At 46.5% G+C, this 17298-nt stretch overlaps 3 protein-coding genes across 10 annotated transcripts in view; 1 reads left to right on the forward strand and 2 right to left on the reverse strand.

The window, feature by feature from the left end:
• Window positions 1-687, reverse strand: part of LOC119395922 (uncharacterized) — a 145833-nt gene extending 145146 nt beyond the window's left edge. The window contains exon 1 of the mRNA XM_037662946.2: window positions 574-687. The gene's annotated coding sequence lies outside the window, so the exon portion shown is untranslated. The remainder of the gene's footprint in view (window positions 1-573) is intronic.
• LOC119395919 (NADP-dependent malic enzyme) overlaps window positions 1-6963 on the forward strand; it is a 187867-nt gene extending 180904 nt beyond the window's left edge. For all 3 annotated transcript variants that reach the window (XM_037662939.2, XM_037662941.2, XM_037662942.2), the window contains 2 exons: window positions 591-761; window positions 2853-6963. In XM_037662939.2, coding sequence (XP_037518867.1) covers window positions 591-761; window positions 2853-3074 — 393 coding nt within the window. In that variant the 3' untranslated portion in view covers window positions 3075-6963. The remainder of the gene's footprint in view (window positions 1-590; window positions 762-2852) is intronic.
• A 4495-nt stretch (window positions 6964-11458) lies between these two features.
• Window positions 11459-17298, reverse strand: part of LOC119395923 (solute carrier family 26 member 6) — a 275825-nt gene continuing 269985 nt past the window's right edge. For all 6 annotated transcript variants that reach the window (XM_049416816.1, XM_037662950.2, XM_037662948.2 and 3 more), the window contains exon 19: window positions 11459-15151. In XM_049416816.1, coding sequence (XP_049272773.1) covers window positions 15027-15151 — 125 coding nt within the window. In that variant the 3' untranslated portion in view covers window positions 11459-15026. The remainder of the gene's footprint in view (window positions 15152-17298) is intronic.

The raw sequence follows: 17298 nt of genomic DNA on the forward strand, positions 1-17298 counted from the left end.
TCACCCCTACGTATACGCTATGAAAAGAGTTTGCAGAATTTCCTGCTTATCTCTGCAAACGATAATTTGCACCCATATTGAGTGACTTTTTTTTTAGACACTACATGCTCAGTACTTTCTGGTTCCGAACGACATATGCATATTATGCGATGTCAACAGATCGAATTAGCATTACTTGACAGGAAAATTTGCGGTGGCGGAGTTTTTAAGAAAGGAAGCGCGGGCAAAACAGATGGCGGGTATTGTTTGCGAATGAATGAATGAATGAATGAATGAATGAATGAATGAATGAATGAATGAATGAATGAATGCACAACTTTGTTTTTCCCTGGTTAACGGGAAGGGGGCAGTGGGACAGAGGGTGGGAGGAGGACCTACTTGAAGTAGTTCTAAACCATAATTGGTTACACCATTTCAACAAAAATGGTTTAAACACCGCTTTTCATGTAAGCACCGTTTACACCATTTCGACCATATAGGGTGTAAATACATTTTTGAGGGTGCGGTGTAAACAGAACTGTTATCAACGCATAAGCTATAGGTACGAGGAATCAAGACAAATGTCGTCCTCACCTGTCGTCCTCTCGCAGGGCAAATGCGTGTACGCCAGTGGCAGCCCATTCCCGCCGTTCAAGTACAAGGGCAAGACCTTCTATCCGGGACAAGGCAACAACGCGTACATCTTCCCCGGCATCGCCCTCGCCGTGTCCGCCTGCGGAGTCACCACCATCGGCGACGAGGTCTTCCTCATAGCGGCCAAGGTACGCACGGTCATGGTGGACAACGCGTCTCGTCTACACAGCCGTTGTTGTTTCTGGTTGCTTCTTTCCAAGAGATGATGAGCGAATGTGTCACGCTCACCAGCATGTGACGCGATTTCGGTTCACGGAATAAGGTGGGCGACATCGTGCTATGCAACGAGCGCCGCGAAACATACCACGTGACTGGAAATACACAGGACAGAGATGTAACGTACAGTCGTGCGCACACTTAGCGTCAACACGGGAGCGCATGCCGCACGCTGCTATAGCAGCACGCGTATAGCTATGCCAAAGCGAGGCTCGGCACATGCGCATTTTGTGTGTGGGATGGTTATTTACTATCGTGCGCATCGCGTCATCGGTGAGTGCTTTCGACGATGGTGCGGACAGATGAAGTGGTGCGTGCGAAGGTGAAATAGTTTTGCCGTTAACGCACTGCGCACGTGCCAAGCCTGGCGTTTAATATATGTGTCGCTGATAGCAGTGTGCGGTATGCGCTCCCGTGTTTACTCTGAGAGTGCTCACTAATAATAATAATAATATCTGGGGTTTAACGTCCCAAAACCACGATATGATTATGAGAGACGCCGTAGTGGAAGGCTCCGGAAATTTCGACCACCTGGGGTTCTTTAACGTGCACCTAAATCTAAGTACACGGGCCTCAAACATTTTCGCCTCCATGAGTGTGCTCACGACTGTACTTGAATACCCAGCGGACTAAATTGCACTGACATGAGACGTGAGAGTGACCAGTGGTGCGATCTTGTACGCGTTACAAAATAAACACGGAGGCGTGGCATGACAACCAGCCGCACGTGACCGCACGCGATTGGTCAATGCAGAGCCGTGACGTCTGTCGCAGTTCATATGGGTCATTCGCGTGCGGCATGTGCGGTCACGTGCGGCTGGATGTAATGCCACGCCTCCGTGGTTATTTTGTAACGCGTACAAGATCGCACCACAGATGGTATACATGACTGCGGCGCTGAGCCCGACTGACGGAGCGTTCGCGCGACCGCGATTAAAGTCCCTGGATATTTTTGGGAAAGTACCGTCTTTCTTTTAACCGAGCCGCCACGCCGAGCATCCTCCTCTTCCGTCTTCCACCTCCCCGCTTCACTGGCCGTCGCCCGGGAAACGCGCGCGAACCTCTTTCTTTTTTTTCTGATGTTTTCATTTTTTGCCGAACCCAGCTCTCGCCACTAACCTATCAAGAATGCCATGTCACACTGATAATGAACGTTGCGCGCGTTATCAGCGTGACATAGCATTCTTGATAGGAAAGTGGCGCGAGCCGTGTTATAGGGCCGGCGGCCGCACGGTGGCCGTTTGGGAGAGGATATAGATAAGGTTTGGACACTTGGGTGAGGAGGTTGGACACCTTGGAGAGGATATGGAGGAGAGTGTCGCTACACTCTATATATTAAGGGGCTTTAACCGCGATGAGTTTCGGCGTGTAAGCGAGCGCGCTTTCGATTTTTTCATCGGCAGCCACAACGATACGTTTGATGCTGTAAAAGACGCCCCGTTGTTATTGTCATTGTGAACAGCGCTGCGTAGTTACCGCCCGAGCAAGAAGAGAACGTCTCGATTCGCTTTGAGCAGGATCGTGTAGCGGCGCACTATGGCGAAAAGTCTCCGGCCATCGCTCTATAAACAACTGCACCTTTGGGGCGAATTTTTGTACAACGATAATCGTCATCTATCTTGCGTGCATGCCTTTCATTGCTTTGACGCCGCGAGCCCAGTACCTTCCGGTCACTCACGGCGCATGCTGTCAGCGTGACACAGCATTCTTGATTGGTCAGTGGTGAGCGCCGCGTTTTTCAAGAAAGGAAACGCAAGCAAGCTAGATGGAGATTTTTGTCGTGCGACAAAAAAAGAAAGACGACTCTCTGATAGGTGCGAATTTGAGCAAGGACGCGGAGTGAATCTCACCATGCGTTCAGTTGCAGGCAGACACAATACTCGTATGTATTAAGCGCGAGTAGTTACAGCCGCTGCGCTTGCCTGCTGGGTGTTCTTATGTTTTCCTGCTTAACACCACGTTCGTGTCTTCTCCTCCCTTAAACCACTGACGCGCATGCGCAGACGGTGGCCAACACAGTGACGGAGCAGAACCTGAACGAAGGGCGCGTCTACCCGCCCCTCTCGGACATCCACGACGTGTCCCTGAACATCGCCGCCGAGCTGGCCTCCCACTTCTACGCCACCGGAGTGGCAACCGTCAAGCCCGAGCCCAAGGACAAGATGGCGTTCTTGCAGAGCAAGCAGTACGACTTCAGCTACCCCGGTACCGTCAAGGTCAAGTAGACGGCGGCGACGGCTCCACACCATCTATTTCTCGTTGTATTTTTTTTTTTGAGTTGTCATCGTTCAGTCTGAAGAAGCTCCAACGTCGCTCGCAGACGTTGGAGCACGCTTGCAGACACGACGTCTGCAAGCGTGTACGCGCGTCTTTCAAGCACCGCCCCGTGTAGTACTGCACACAACAATCGAATTACTTATAATACTATACAGACGACAATTACAAGAATCAAGACAGAACTAACGGCTCCAGATATGGCGTCACTGTATGGCTGTGACCTTGCTTGGTACGAAGAGATAAATCAGATAAGACCAAGCACTGCTTTATAGGCCTTCCTGGATTCAAGTAATGGTCGTTCTGCTTCACTATTTTGCCCCGGTGCCCTTCCAGTTAGCCTCGTTTCAATGACGTGGCTCAGTGCACTAACGTGTTGTTACGTGGGGCGATTGGAGGATTCGATCAGGAGTCGCAGCTCACATAAGGCATTGTGAAACTCTTTACGAGCTTACCACACATTATTTTTTATCGAAGCGCGAAACACATCATCATTTCTTTCTGCACGGTGTTGCGGTTAGATAGGTTTGGTGGCTGGATTACTAAGTGATCGTACGCATCCGTATATTGGTAGAAACGATATTGGTTTGCGCAAAAAGTAAAATGGGGGTTCAGTCGGTAAGGGGGGAAGGGAGAGGGGGAGGGGGCTTAAATGTGAAGACGAAGGCAGAATATATCGCAACCATGGTTATCAGTCTATACGATGAGCACCGAGGGATTAATTCCTTCATTTGCTGGTTAAGTCAGACATCGCGTGACCTTTCGTAATGGCTTTTGAAAGTCCGGATTGTTGGAACGACGCGTTTCGTGCTGGTCATTATTCAGCACAGTTTCAGTTATAGCTGACACACAGACCTTACAAGGCTAGTTGATTAGCGTGCAACCTGTACAACGTCTATTTTCCGGGTGTCCTTTTATTGCCAGATTGTTGCGACGGTGAAGAACGCAGTAACCAAACATTTAATTAGAAATAATTAGCCTCGTCTTTGAGAGGACCCCAGCTGTGGCGTACAGTTCTCGCTGGGATCAACGACGTCAATGAAATGCTTGAACTTAACGTAGTATTTAACCAGTCTGACACGGTATGACTTTTCAAATTTCTAATACGTTTTGTTTAGGAGATGTTAGATGGTGCCTCTGTGTTGCGCAGGATACTTTTCACGGACTATCCGAAATAATAAAAGCCACACACTATTAAGAGAAGTCAGATAAAGGTATACTTAATGTCATCTCGTATAAATCAAACACTGGCTCTTACAGTCAAACTATCAAAACGCAGCACACACATAAGCGCGAAGTTCGGTCATATAGCATCACAAAAGTTCACACACAATCCAGTCCCACGTGCGATGATGTTGAGAGGTATTCCTTGCGCTGCCGGCACAGCGAAGAACTATGCCGAAGTCATAAGCTGAGGTATGATATTTGTTCTAGTATTATTTTCTTGAACGTCGTTTTATTTCCTACATATACAAGAAGCAACTGTAGGATTCGTGAATCTGACCTGAGAGCGTTACGAACCAACTGCAACCCAGCCAAAAGTGTTATTGACCCGAAAGGCGATGCTGCCTTTGTTTTAAAAATTGTGGATGATAAAGTTTTCCACCACTTGCTTATTGTTTAATCTTTATTACCTCGGGTTACTTTCATGGTGCATGTGAAATCTGTGTATCTCTACTGCCATCGTAGTTTCGATCAAGTTTGTGTGCAAGTGTGTCTGTCACATTTATGAGTGGGAAATATTTACTTACATAACACAGAGTTGTACTTACAGAATGCAATGCCGTCGCTGTGCTTATATAGATATACAAATTTCACGTCGTTTTGGTTCTTAATTTCGCTTCGCAAATCTGAAAAAGATTGCCCGTTCTATTATTGACTGTACTTTTCGATCCAAACATTTGCAAAGGAATGTAATTTTATGTCGAACTCATCACCTACGGCGCAAATGTGCCTGCTAGAAACTCTGGTTTCGTATTTTGTGGAGAACAATATTTACATATGCACGCCGCGACATTGATAATTGTGTGCTGCCGGTCGACCAATTATGTGCAAGCACCAAACTATGTGCTCCAAGGGGAAGGGCTAAATTTTCCAACAAACACACAGAAAGACATGACAGGACGGGCGCATTTGCTGAAAAATTTAGCGCTTGATAATATATATCCCCTACAAGCCCCGCAACATGTCTTGTTAAGGGTAGGGGGTGGGGGTGTGGTTGTGACGCAAATTAACAACTTAAAAACTTAATATGTACTGGTGGGCTAGTCGGTGAGCCAAACTTAGAACGCCGCCTCTGCATACTATTCTAAGGATGCATCATGCAAGAATTGTTTCAAGCAACCCAGTTTAATCAAACAAAACACGCTGGTCCCTTCACCAAATGTGTCGTGTAGAAGCTTTTTCGTTCTATGGAACAACAACTGAAAACCGGTGAGTGCGTGTCACAGTCGGGCTACGTAAATACACACGACACTAGGTGCAATATTTAATATTCGTTCTGTGATTCGGCGTTTCTATACTGCGTGTTATCACGAACATAGTGTTTTTAATATGTCCAGTTCTTTCGTTTGATTATGAAATTTCAGATACAATGCATAATAAGAGTGTTTTTGACGGGATTAAGGAAAGTCGATGACTGTTGTTTCTTAAAACATAGCAGATGTGCTTATGCAGCGGGCGAAAAAGTGTTTTTGTAAAACTATGTCTAGCCATGTTTATCTTGATTTCACGCAAGTGAGGGCACGTGTTACGATAAGTTTTCTTGTTCTTGCCCTTGGACAGATAGAAATAATTAAGGTAAGTCTGAGATCAACTTGTCTTGAAGCGTAACTGGAGTTTCGGCAGCACGATCGCCTTTTGATTTCAATTTCGATTGTAATCAGAATATTTGATCTTATTTGAGTTTACCTAACTTTTTCTTGCCACCGCAAGAAATTCGGAATGTGGACGCTCAAATAACTGGCTCTCTTTTTTAAGCGAGGCTGACGTCGGGAAACAGTAGAGCCTGTCGTATCGAGAAAGTCATACCGGTGATTTCTCTATGTGAATTCTGAGGTTAACTTAATTTCAGTTCACTCACGTCACAGACTTTGTCGCGGATTCGAGAAGGTAACGTGTGTAACAGATTAAAGGTTACGTGACGTCGTTGGCCAGCTAATTATGCGGAGAATACAATAACCTTTATGCAAGCTGCCTCAAACATAGCGGACTACAAATTTTAACCAATGCCCCAGTGCATGTTGCTTCTGTTATCCAATATTGCGACGTAATTTTATGATATCAGACAAGTATCAAATACATAAAAAAGTATCTCGAAAGAAATATCTAAGTGGAGGTAGTAATACTATTGCAGCAAAAGTAAGAAAAAAGCTAATTACCCCAAGTTATGCTAAGAGCGAGCTTATTAAGCCATGTCTTGCTAAGAACACGCCAATTAACATCATGCTAATTAAGACCATTTTAATGAAGCTGTGTCATGGTAAGACCGTGCTAATTAAGACCATGCTAATTAAGACGACGACCAGGCTAATTAAGCTTACACATGGTGTCGTTGCAGTTTTCGCGTTGCACTGTTGTAATCTCAACTTTTGTGTATTCACCTTGTTTTCGACTTCTTTTTTTTTCAGAGATGTGATAGCTCCAAATGTTAAGCTATATATTGTAGCGATTCTCAGCGAGTCGAGATTATTTACAAGCGCTGAGGACGTTGTAGCGTTATTTATTCTAAAATCAGAGCGTTGTTACATATATTATCTTTGTCTTGTCACAATTCACTGATATATTTGTAAGTGTACTGAGAATATAAAAGTAGAATAAATATTACAAGTATATACTGGCTGTTATACTGGCTGTTTCCCTTCTCCAGTGTGCAGAGCAGGACGAGGAGAAAACACTATGTGTCACTGTATGTTTATTTCTGTAACCGTGCTTCTTTCTACAACAGCGACCGAGACGTGAAAGCATGTGGACATATGCTTAGTACTTACTGCATCAATATGCTTAGTACTTACTGCATCAATCATTGGATGCATCGGCACTATTGTGATTGTTAGAACATAAGAATCAAAGTTGACGTAGTGTAATGAATGCTTTCGATGTCTCTCCCTGACAGGATTAAAAACTTGCGCTGACAAACGCTTACGCGGATGCTTTAAGTGATTTTCTTTTCGTCGCAGTATTTCACCGATTATATCCGACGTATGTCTATGGTGATCGTATTGATATGCTTCGATCCTTATTGTGACACTTTGTTGCGGCGGCGTTCACGGAGTCGCCGGCTTGCCTGAACTTAACCACGTCTTGCCTTGTCTGCAGGAGACGCCGATGTTAAGAACAACTATTGCGTGATGTATTCGTTGCACTGTTTATCGTTGCTTGCTGGTTATATAGTAATGTAGCACACCTATACAAATGTGAATCGTTTGCGCATAGCTTCTGTCGTCTCTGTTTAAGATCGTAGCAGTGATAAGCTGCGGTTTGCTTCTGGTTGGTCTAATAGAAGGCACTGCTGATTTTCGGACAGAAGGCTTCTGTTTATACTGAGCATGCCCTGCCGATTTGAAGAGAGTACCGATGGTTTGCGCAGCCCTCACTAATAAATGACGTCAACTTGTGCTCCAAAAGAGCCTCAGCAGTTTACAGCGCCTTGTTAAAGTTGGCAGAGATAACAGAGGTGCTAGAGCCCTCAATGACCGCCGGAATGACAGGGTGACGTGTGACATAGGGGCAGCTCACGTGCTTACCTAGGATGTAATTCCTGCGATTTCGAACGTCCCTTTGTGCCATTGCAATAAGTGTATCGCCTCATAATGGCATAACAAATTTCTCGTTTTCAAATCATTACTGTCACTTAGCTTCTCAGCGCAACCTTATGGAATATCAAACACACTAAGACCATTGGACAGAGATTCTGTAAACACACACACACACACACACACACACACACACACACACACACACACACACACACACACACACACACACACACACACACACACACACACACACACACACACACACACACACACACACACACACACACACACACACACACACACACACACACACACACACACACACACACACACACACACACACACACACACACACACACACACACACACACACACACACACACACACACACACACACACACACACACACACACACACACACACACACACACACACACACACACACACAATGGTGTAACTATGCTGACGGGTGATGGTCAAATGCAAGTTTCATTTGATGACACACACGCTCTAAATGCTTGTCATATTTAGGAGTGAAGGCAGGTTACTGACTGGCTTGTAAAAGCTTTCAGATATTACATTGCGGGCTGAAAGCACCATGATAAGTTAGGGTGATCGGGTACATTAAACGCTTGATTTCAGCGAGCAGAAGCGGCAAGGAACAGCACGAACAGGGTCAAACATCGAAAAGCCGTAGAAAAGCCCTGATGTGCCCTCTTTCATTGAAATCTGCGGCAAGTCTTAAGTACATGCCTCTGCTGAGCATGATTACTATGGAGGTTGAACGATCACAGCCCAAGATTTAACTCTATTAACGCTAATAATCGAAGGCCGTCTTCTATCGCTCTATTGGTGAGGCTCGCAGATAAGAGTGACTTGGCAGTTCCACAGGCCGTACTCGTGTGCAAAGCCGCGTGCTCGGTTTGTAAAGCAGTGCGTTATCGGGTTCAAAAGCGCCACTAACTATTGTGGCGCTTCTGCGAGCGAGCCCACGAACTCGGATACTGCTCTCGTTCTAGACAGAGACGTTGGAGGCTAGGTGTAAACGAAATATCTAAAAAAAAACACTTCTGTGATGCTCGTTACTTATGCGAAGAGTGAGATGTGCTTGCTTTCGATGTATCGTCTATTGTGATGCTTTTAATGGCGTGTGCGTGATGTGCAGTGTACACTACTTCTTCGACAATGCACATTCGTTCACCTCTCACCTGTTGGCCTGTGAACGCCTGTCGTGTCCTTAAAAGATGCATTAATTTTGTCAACCAGATTATATATCATGCATGCCCAGCAGTGACGATATCCGCGAAGCGGTGGATCTTCGGTATTCAGCAGAAGACTTGACAGAACTGCGGTATGTGCACGTGTCCGCTGTCTTGACACTATGCGGCGCTCACGTGCATTGTGAGTACCGTTTGCGGAGCACCCTCAATAAAGAGATATAACAAAATAATGCCAGCGTTTCTTTACATATTTAAACCTGCAACGGCCTTCGCAGGTTTGGAGCTCGGTAAAAGAAAGCCAAGCAGAAAACCAGAAGGACCGCACCTTAATCAGCACATATTAATACGCGAACAGGATAAAATCTAACCAGAACGGCAGCCTGATTACGCAGTCGTCTGTGAATGCAACGTCTAATCGCTCATTAACCCCCTTCTAAACGTTATATAGGTCCGGGTGATATGTTTTGCCTTCGCAGGTTTGGAGCTCGGTAAAAGAAAGCCAAGCAGAAAACCAGAAGGACCGCACCTTAATCAGCACATATTAATACGCGAACAGGATAAAATCTAACCAGAACGGCAGCCTGATTACGCAGTCGTCTGTGAATGCAACGTCTAATCGCTCATTAACCCCCTTCTAAACGTTATATAGGTCCGGGTGATATGTTTTGATTTGTGAATATGGCAACTCCGCAAATGCAGGAAAAACGCGAAAACCTATGTCATAGTATCTTTAGACTTGGACGTGTCAGAGCGTATGCAAATTTTTATACCTTCTGCGTGCATTACAGTCACAATAGACCTGGCAGCGTATTCGCGCACGTACGCGAAAGTGCACGACTGCACATGCTAATGCACGGACGTCGAACAGCATACGCAAGATATAGTTAGTTTGCCACTGGTTACGATGTTTCCCCTGGGCGGGGAGATTCTAAAAACTTCGAAAGGATGTCGAAGCATCGTTATCTGGCAGCAGATGCTGTTGAAAACGCGAACGGATCGTCACTCTGACCACTGGCGAAGCGCACTAAGCGCGAAAAGGCATTAGGATCGGAAAAGGCGGCGCTAAAGAAACACCGGCCAGCTGCCTGAAAAGGCGATCATTGAAGTCTAAAGAGTTATATTAGAAATGAATAAGCTGCCGAGATGTGCGGAGAAATTATTTGCCTAGAAAAGAAATCGGAAAAATGAGAAAAATAAACGCGTTACTGTCTCAACGTTAAACGCATACCATCAAGGTCCTTAAAATTTCGTATCTTTGTATATTCTATTAAAAGAACACACCACCTAATACTTACCTAATGATGTTACGCCTCAGATATGCGTAATATTTACTTTTTGATCGACAACGTTCACAAGTATGAAGAGCCGTACCAGTTCAAGATGGGTGGGCGGTAAGCAAGTGGTTCAACTTTGGCCGATTGGCTGAATCGGGTGACGTGCCGACAAACAGAAAGACAGACCAAAATTTCTGCGTTTAAGTTCCCCAAGAAAGACTATCGTCTATCGTCTTTAAAACTGGCCGACTTGAAACAGCTCATAGTCGGCACCGGCCACAAAAGTCTCAACAATTTGCCAAAACGCTGGTCGCGGCCAGGGATATTTCCCGTGCTGGAACTTTCTCGTCCGCTCGAGCATGCCCTCCGCAATCGTCGCCGTCAGTGCCCTGGAGCGGTTTGCGGAGGCCACGGCTCGTGTTTTCCGCGCGGTACAAACGTAAGAACGAAATGTAATGAATATGGGCCGACCCTATGCAGATACTATAGAGTGTACCAGCGGCGCTCCGAGAATGGCCGTTCGTGATTGATAAGGAATGCTTAGAACGTGTTACAGGAACCCTAGTCGGAACCCTGGCCCCATGGTCATCTTTCGCTCGACCACAGTGGCCGATGGCTCAGCGATCTAGGTTTATTATGCCATTTTCATAACCGAACGTGCTTACCAAAGCAGAGAGAATGTGGAGATAACGATTAACTACAGTCGGATACAACTTTAGAAGCCCGTGGAATTTTCTCCTCAAAAGCGGACGCACACAAGCGTCCACCAATGGGCGCGCACTCGAAACTGACGTCATGAGCCGGACGGCCGGTGACCCCGCCTTCGCAGAACCTTGCTGAGTGAATGAGCGGGACTCACTATTCAGTCGTGGAGGCGGTCGGCTGCCGCGCTTCGCTATTTTGGGCGGGGCCTCTCCGGTCTTCGTAAGTTGTATATACGACATACATGACTGAATTTTCGTCGTGCTATAAAGAAAAAGACCGAAAGCTAGATTTTACTGGAGCTCTTTTCTGTGTGATTCGAGACGTCACGATAACCATGCACGCTGTACTGGACGAGTAAGGCAACACGGAGACAATTGCATAGGAGAAACAACGTTTCCTTTTATAGAACATATGTCTGCATATACAAATTATTGCAATATAAACCTATATACTAATTATATAACACTTAAAACGCGCGTATATTTACACAAGTACAAAATAGGTTTTTCACTTTTTTTTTTTTTTTCATTTTGGATGGGTCTCTCGTCTTGTCACCATCACAATCGCGTGACAGCGCGCACGTTGCGGAAACGCGCCAGCTGTGTTTCGGTCTCAGAACCGGCGTGGCACTTCATGGCTTCAGGCAGCACATATCAGGAGGGTGGAGAGAGAGAGAGAGAGAGAGAAATAACCATAATAATTATAAGATAAACATCACACATCATAAAAGACAATGAGGACCTTCGCATCTGGAACATGAAGATGGGCACGCTAACATCAACAGCACATCTTTTCTCTACCCGCACAGAAGTTCCATTGAAGGAAAAAAACACGTTTAGACATCTAAATGTTATGGACATCGCATCACACTACGGGCAGCGCTACGTGCTAAAGAAAAAGAAACAACTGCGCACACGCAGGAGCATGGTAATGAGACAACACTCAAAAAGTCTGCGCGCATTCGTGTGGCTGGCAACATAATTTCATAACAGTACACTAGAGGGAAATCTGGCGCTAGTGTCTATGGGAGATACAACGCATGGATCTTCAACCATCGGCGACGTGTGGCCTGCAGCCACTTCGTGGCAAGACAGAGCTCAGCAAAACTTCAGCGGTTCCACTTCACCACCTTGGACCCTTTTAAGCTGAACGGTACAAACCAGCTCGCCAGGTTCAGAACGAGCAATTCTTTTATTCGAAGCGAAAGCCGAAACAACAATAAAAAAAAGCCACAAGTGCGTTCGAAGCCGCAAGCACGAAGACTAGGCAAATTCGTGTACTACCCGTCATTCCAATGGTATAGCTGAACGATCACAGCGCCACATATCCCTCTAGTTAATGCCGTAGCAAACTCTATGGTTGGCAATGTCACCGCTTAAAAGCGAAGCCTCCACTCTCTACAACGACTGTCGACTCGTCAAGAATGGCATGACGCAACGCTCTTGACCCACCACAGTCATTCACAAACCGTATCGCTGCCTTATCACAGTCTGCACTGCGAACATTATCACGCGCGTAATAAAATAGTGCCGAAGTGAGACGCGTTTTTTAAAGCGTTAACAAAAATACATCTCTCGCTCATTTAGCGGTTGGTGTTCGAGCACCTTACGAGGTGTTTCCGCGTCATGAAAAAAAAAATACATGACACGACGCTCAGCAGCGCAACTGGAAAACTCTCTCTTAAAAGCTCTGCATCGCGAGATAATGAAAAATGGCTCTTCGATGTCGAGGTAAAAAAAACTGAATATCACGAAGAAAAATGCGTATATAAAGATGCGGCGAATAAAATGCTCGAAAGGGATGACCGCAAGATGTCCAAGTACACGCGCGAGGTCACATTTTGCGGAAACGTAAAAGAAGAAGATAAAAGATACAAAAGACGGGACAAACATTAAAAAAAATAATAATAAAGCACCAGACTAAACAGAAATGTCTCACTATGCGTCGGAAACATGATCCGCTTTGCACGTCCGGACGCGCATGCTTCTTTGGTGAAACCACCTTAATGTGGCAGTTTCTGGTATTGTAAAACGTCAAAAAACTATATAAACTCTTGCACGCAGATGAGCGTCTCTTTCTATTGAGTAGTTGGAATACGAAACTATAGGACAGTGTGCGACGAGCTACATTATATTAGTGCCATCTCTATCACGTGTTGTAGGTCAACGCCTCCAGCTCCCATTGAGGAAGACTGTACGTTTTAATCGATCGTGTACTCATCTACTCCTTCACTTTGAAGTGCTCATATGCGGTTAAATAAGGCAACTAATTTTAGCAACGGTGTACGTACGTACGTGTCAGATATGAGGAGCTCAGAATTTGCCTTTCTTGCGCCTTCTAAAGCAAGGTTTTTTTTTTTAAGAATGCCACGTGTCAGTGCAGAGTCGCAATAGAATGTTCGCTCACAACAGCACCACTGACCAATGTGTGTTAACGATGTCACGCGAGTTTCAAGGCTCCACAACGGACTACACTCCAGCGGTTCACCAACAAGAGCGGGAACATCTCCGTAAATCACTTGTCATTACTTGTTCACGACTGCGTAATCTGCGCACATCATCCCTGCCTCCATTCGCAAGTTTTTCTCACCACTACCAAACGTTAGATGCTTATCACATTCTGTTGAGCACTGTTGACCCATGGGTGTCACATTGAAGCTACCACATTCACAATGTTGTTCTTGCGTATGCTGCCTCCTAGGAACATGCCACGCCTATAAACAGGCAAATTCACGTTGGCCGGTTTGATTTGTGACGCAACCTCGCATTTCGCTTATATTTCTTTCCTATCTCCCGTGTGTGCGTACCAGTTTCATAACATGAACAGCATACAAGACACAAGGCTTCACTCTTGAGCAGGTTGCCTAGTACAAACATTCCGTCATACAGTGCTACAAACTTTTCGCACTCCTCAGGCAAGACCAAGCTCCAAGTGCAACAAAAGTCATACTACATTGTACCTCCACGCAGACATGGCTATCGGGCGTTGTCTTTCTTAGACATTGAAAATGGCGCACCCGTAGGTAACGTTTAATAAACGGTCATCTTACTTTGGACAATTGCACTAATCCTGTATTCGCGGTTAACACGCATACGACCATCAAAGCGAGCTCACAGGGCATGCGACAGAATTTGCGTCAAACATCTTGCCTTCTTAATAAACTGTAAAAAAAAAGGACACTAGTGAGGGTTAGGGTGATGTGAGGACATGCTCCACGTGAAACGTCTTACAGTTTCAATGTCTGAGCACCAACGCTACCGCTAAAACTAATTGGGCTAACAGTACGCTACTTTCAAATCTAACATATACGCAAAGAAAGCAAATAAAGATGTTCACATTGAAATGGTTACCTCAGGCTGGCTGGAATTGGAAACCTTATTTACTATACCAGAGCGTTTAAATGAAGGTAACGCAATGACGCCGTAAAAATTGATTATGTAGACTTTCGCCTACATGGAAAATGTCTGATCTCTGAATGCGTACCCACGTGAAATATTTGCTTTCCTGTGTGTTTCTGAAGTCGCATCGGACACAGCGCGTGCCCGAAGTCTTTCGATTTATGTAGGACGCTATCAAAATAAGCACTTTTCGTCGCGAACGACGCGTATCAAGATTCAAAACTTTGTCTCTCGAATGCTCATCCTATGCTGTCGAGTTTGCGAACACCGGTAAAATTCTAAACGAAGAACGGGAACTATTGTTGCTTAGATCGTCGCGCCCTAAAGTCGACTTATCGCTGGCGTGACGTTTCGGCTTCGTCGACAGTCCAACGTTTCCCCAACGCTGGGTCCTTTGTCCTATGGCACATTGATTTTTCTTGGCGCCGTCCCGCGAAGCGCTTGGGTTGAAGCGGCCACCCGACTGCGTCGCTGGGCCGATAGTCCGTCGTCGCACCGCTTCACGGCTGCGGTGGCTCTTGGCTTTCGGCCGGTCTATTCGCACGACGGTCACAGGGTGGGCGGCCTCATGGTGGGTGGCAGGTGCAGTACCGCGTCGTGGATGGTCGGGAACACGATGGGCGTGCTGAACATCTCCAGGATGTCAGAACGCAGTAGCACCTTGTACGTAGGCACTGCGAACGGAACGAGCAGTAAAATGAGGCACGTGACACGGTTCCGCCCGAAAGAGCGCAATGACTGCGATGGCAAAGTAAAGCAATAACACGACGCACAACTAATCTTATAGGTTGCATAATCTGCATTACACATTCGCATACCAACTAAACAAGCATGACGTCAAGCATGCATACAGAAATGCGAGATTTCAGCCGATGTCCGCGAGCAACCGCTGCCGGGACGCTTGAGTTATGATAAGAGCTGGCAACAGGGTGCGCGAAACATGCTTGTCCCAATACGAACGCTTCGTGTTGCTGCTTACTTCGATATTTCAACCGCGCCGCGCCTCCGCGACCTTGAACATTATAAGTGCTCGGCGGGAAGACAGCGTGCACGAAGCCATCAGCTCTCTCTGGCACATGCCGCAGATGGCTACAAACATACGGCCTACCGACGTCCATGCGCTGACATCTGGGCTATAGTATGAGACGGGCGCCCTCTTCCCATAAAGAATGCGAGATCACATGCTCTTTAACAGTGAGCATACGGGAAGACGACGCGCATCGAGTCGTCACCCTATGCTCACAACTGCTTTGCTGGCCATCCTGTGGTTGCCCTTGAAATTGCAGCAACCCAACTCCTCAGCCACCCATACATGCGCATTAAGGCTTTAATCCAAACATCACACCGACGGCGGTGAAGGCGGGTATTCACCTGTGCGTACAACTGCTGTTGTGATAATGACGGAGATGAGACGTTATGATAAGGGCAGTTGCGACTAAACTTAAATGGTTTTCATGAGACGATACTTGAAAAGCGCAAACGACGAAGACGAAACACATACAACAGGACTGGCGTTTTTGTCGCCGTCGTTGGCGCTTTTCAAGTATCCTCTAATGATGGACCAACCCGCCCAAATCAAGGTATTGTCGCTTTTCAGGTGATACATTTTCAAGGTCGTTTGCCAGTAATAATTGATATGCCCCTGCCCGGCGAATCGGTGTTTCGATGCAAACTTAAGATTTGTATAAGCGAGAGAAGTTGAAGGTTGCACAGAGGTGTACACTCTAAGAAAAAAGAGAGTCAAAAGAGGGTCATAGAACCGTGACTCCCTTCGGGTGTCCATCTGACCCCTTTTGGAAGGTACAGGCAGAAAAAAAGAGTTCGCATTTGGGAAGGAGTCACTGGACCCTCCTGAAGCGCGTTTCGATTGGCTTCGGTATACGGAAGAGCCGCCGTATACGCCATACATATCGCACGCTCGCCCTTTGGCGCCGTTGTGGCGCCTTGCTCGGCGACGCAGACGCAGACGGGGTTGGCGCTGGGGTGGCGCGCCGCTCTCCTCTCTCAGTCAGAGAACACCCATGTCTCAGTGTCTCAGTCGTCTCAGTCTCCTGGTCTATTGGAATGCGTTGCGTGGATGAGTTGGTTGCGCGTCTTCGGTGGTATTGAAGCCGGCTCCGTGCACGAAGTGACTCTTGGAGGGCGGAATATTCATGGAGCTGCAGACACCGACAACGGGCGCCAGTAAACGGTGAGTGTACTGCTTTCGTAGGTACTAATTATACAGCTTTAGCTGGGCGTCTGCAGCAGCTCTGCGGAATCTGCCCGCCATTTCCAACAGTAGCCTGTATCCGCGGGGCTGTTGCGGATGCCCAACTAAAGCTGTCAGTTAACGAGTTGCCACCGTTATGCGCGTTGCTGTACAAGCTCCCATAAAGTGAGCGATGCAAACAATAATCGAGGGTCATTTCTTGCTGATCGCACGTCGTGTCTGCACTACTGAAGGTGCAAGATGTCGTTTTGAGGTGCACTTTAGTCTACTGCATAATAACATTTCCATCGACCTTGAGTGTGCGGCGTGCTTCCACGCGTGGGAACGCGAAAAAAAAAAAAAAAAGCCTGTGTACAGAACGCTCAGACGCACTATATGTAATGGTTTTTGTTGGCTTAAAGACTAGTTTGAGGTGCAGATATAGTACGGTGGCTTCCAGAATGTACGCGGTAGTCATTCAAGTTGGACACGCCTCGCCGGTAAAGTGAAAGAAGCTCTAGACTTTCGACGGCGCGCGTTGTTGCGGCCGCCGGCGTGCACTCTCTTCCCTCGTTTCTGTTTGCTGTTTTCGTGGTTTGCATACACTGCGATGACGTTGGTCGCTATAAC

The sequence above is a fragment of the Rhipicephalus sanguineus genome, chromosome 6 (genome assembly GCF_013339695.2).
Source record: "Rhipicephalus sanguineus isolate Rsan-2018 chromosome 6, BIME_Rsan_1.4, whole genome shotgun sequence".
In the NCBI taxonomy this organism is placed as follows: domain Eukaryota; kingdom Metazoa; phylum Arthropoda; class Arachnida; order Ixodida; family Ixodidae; genus Rhipicephalus; species Rhipicephalus sanguineus.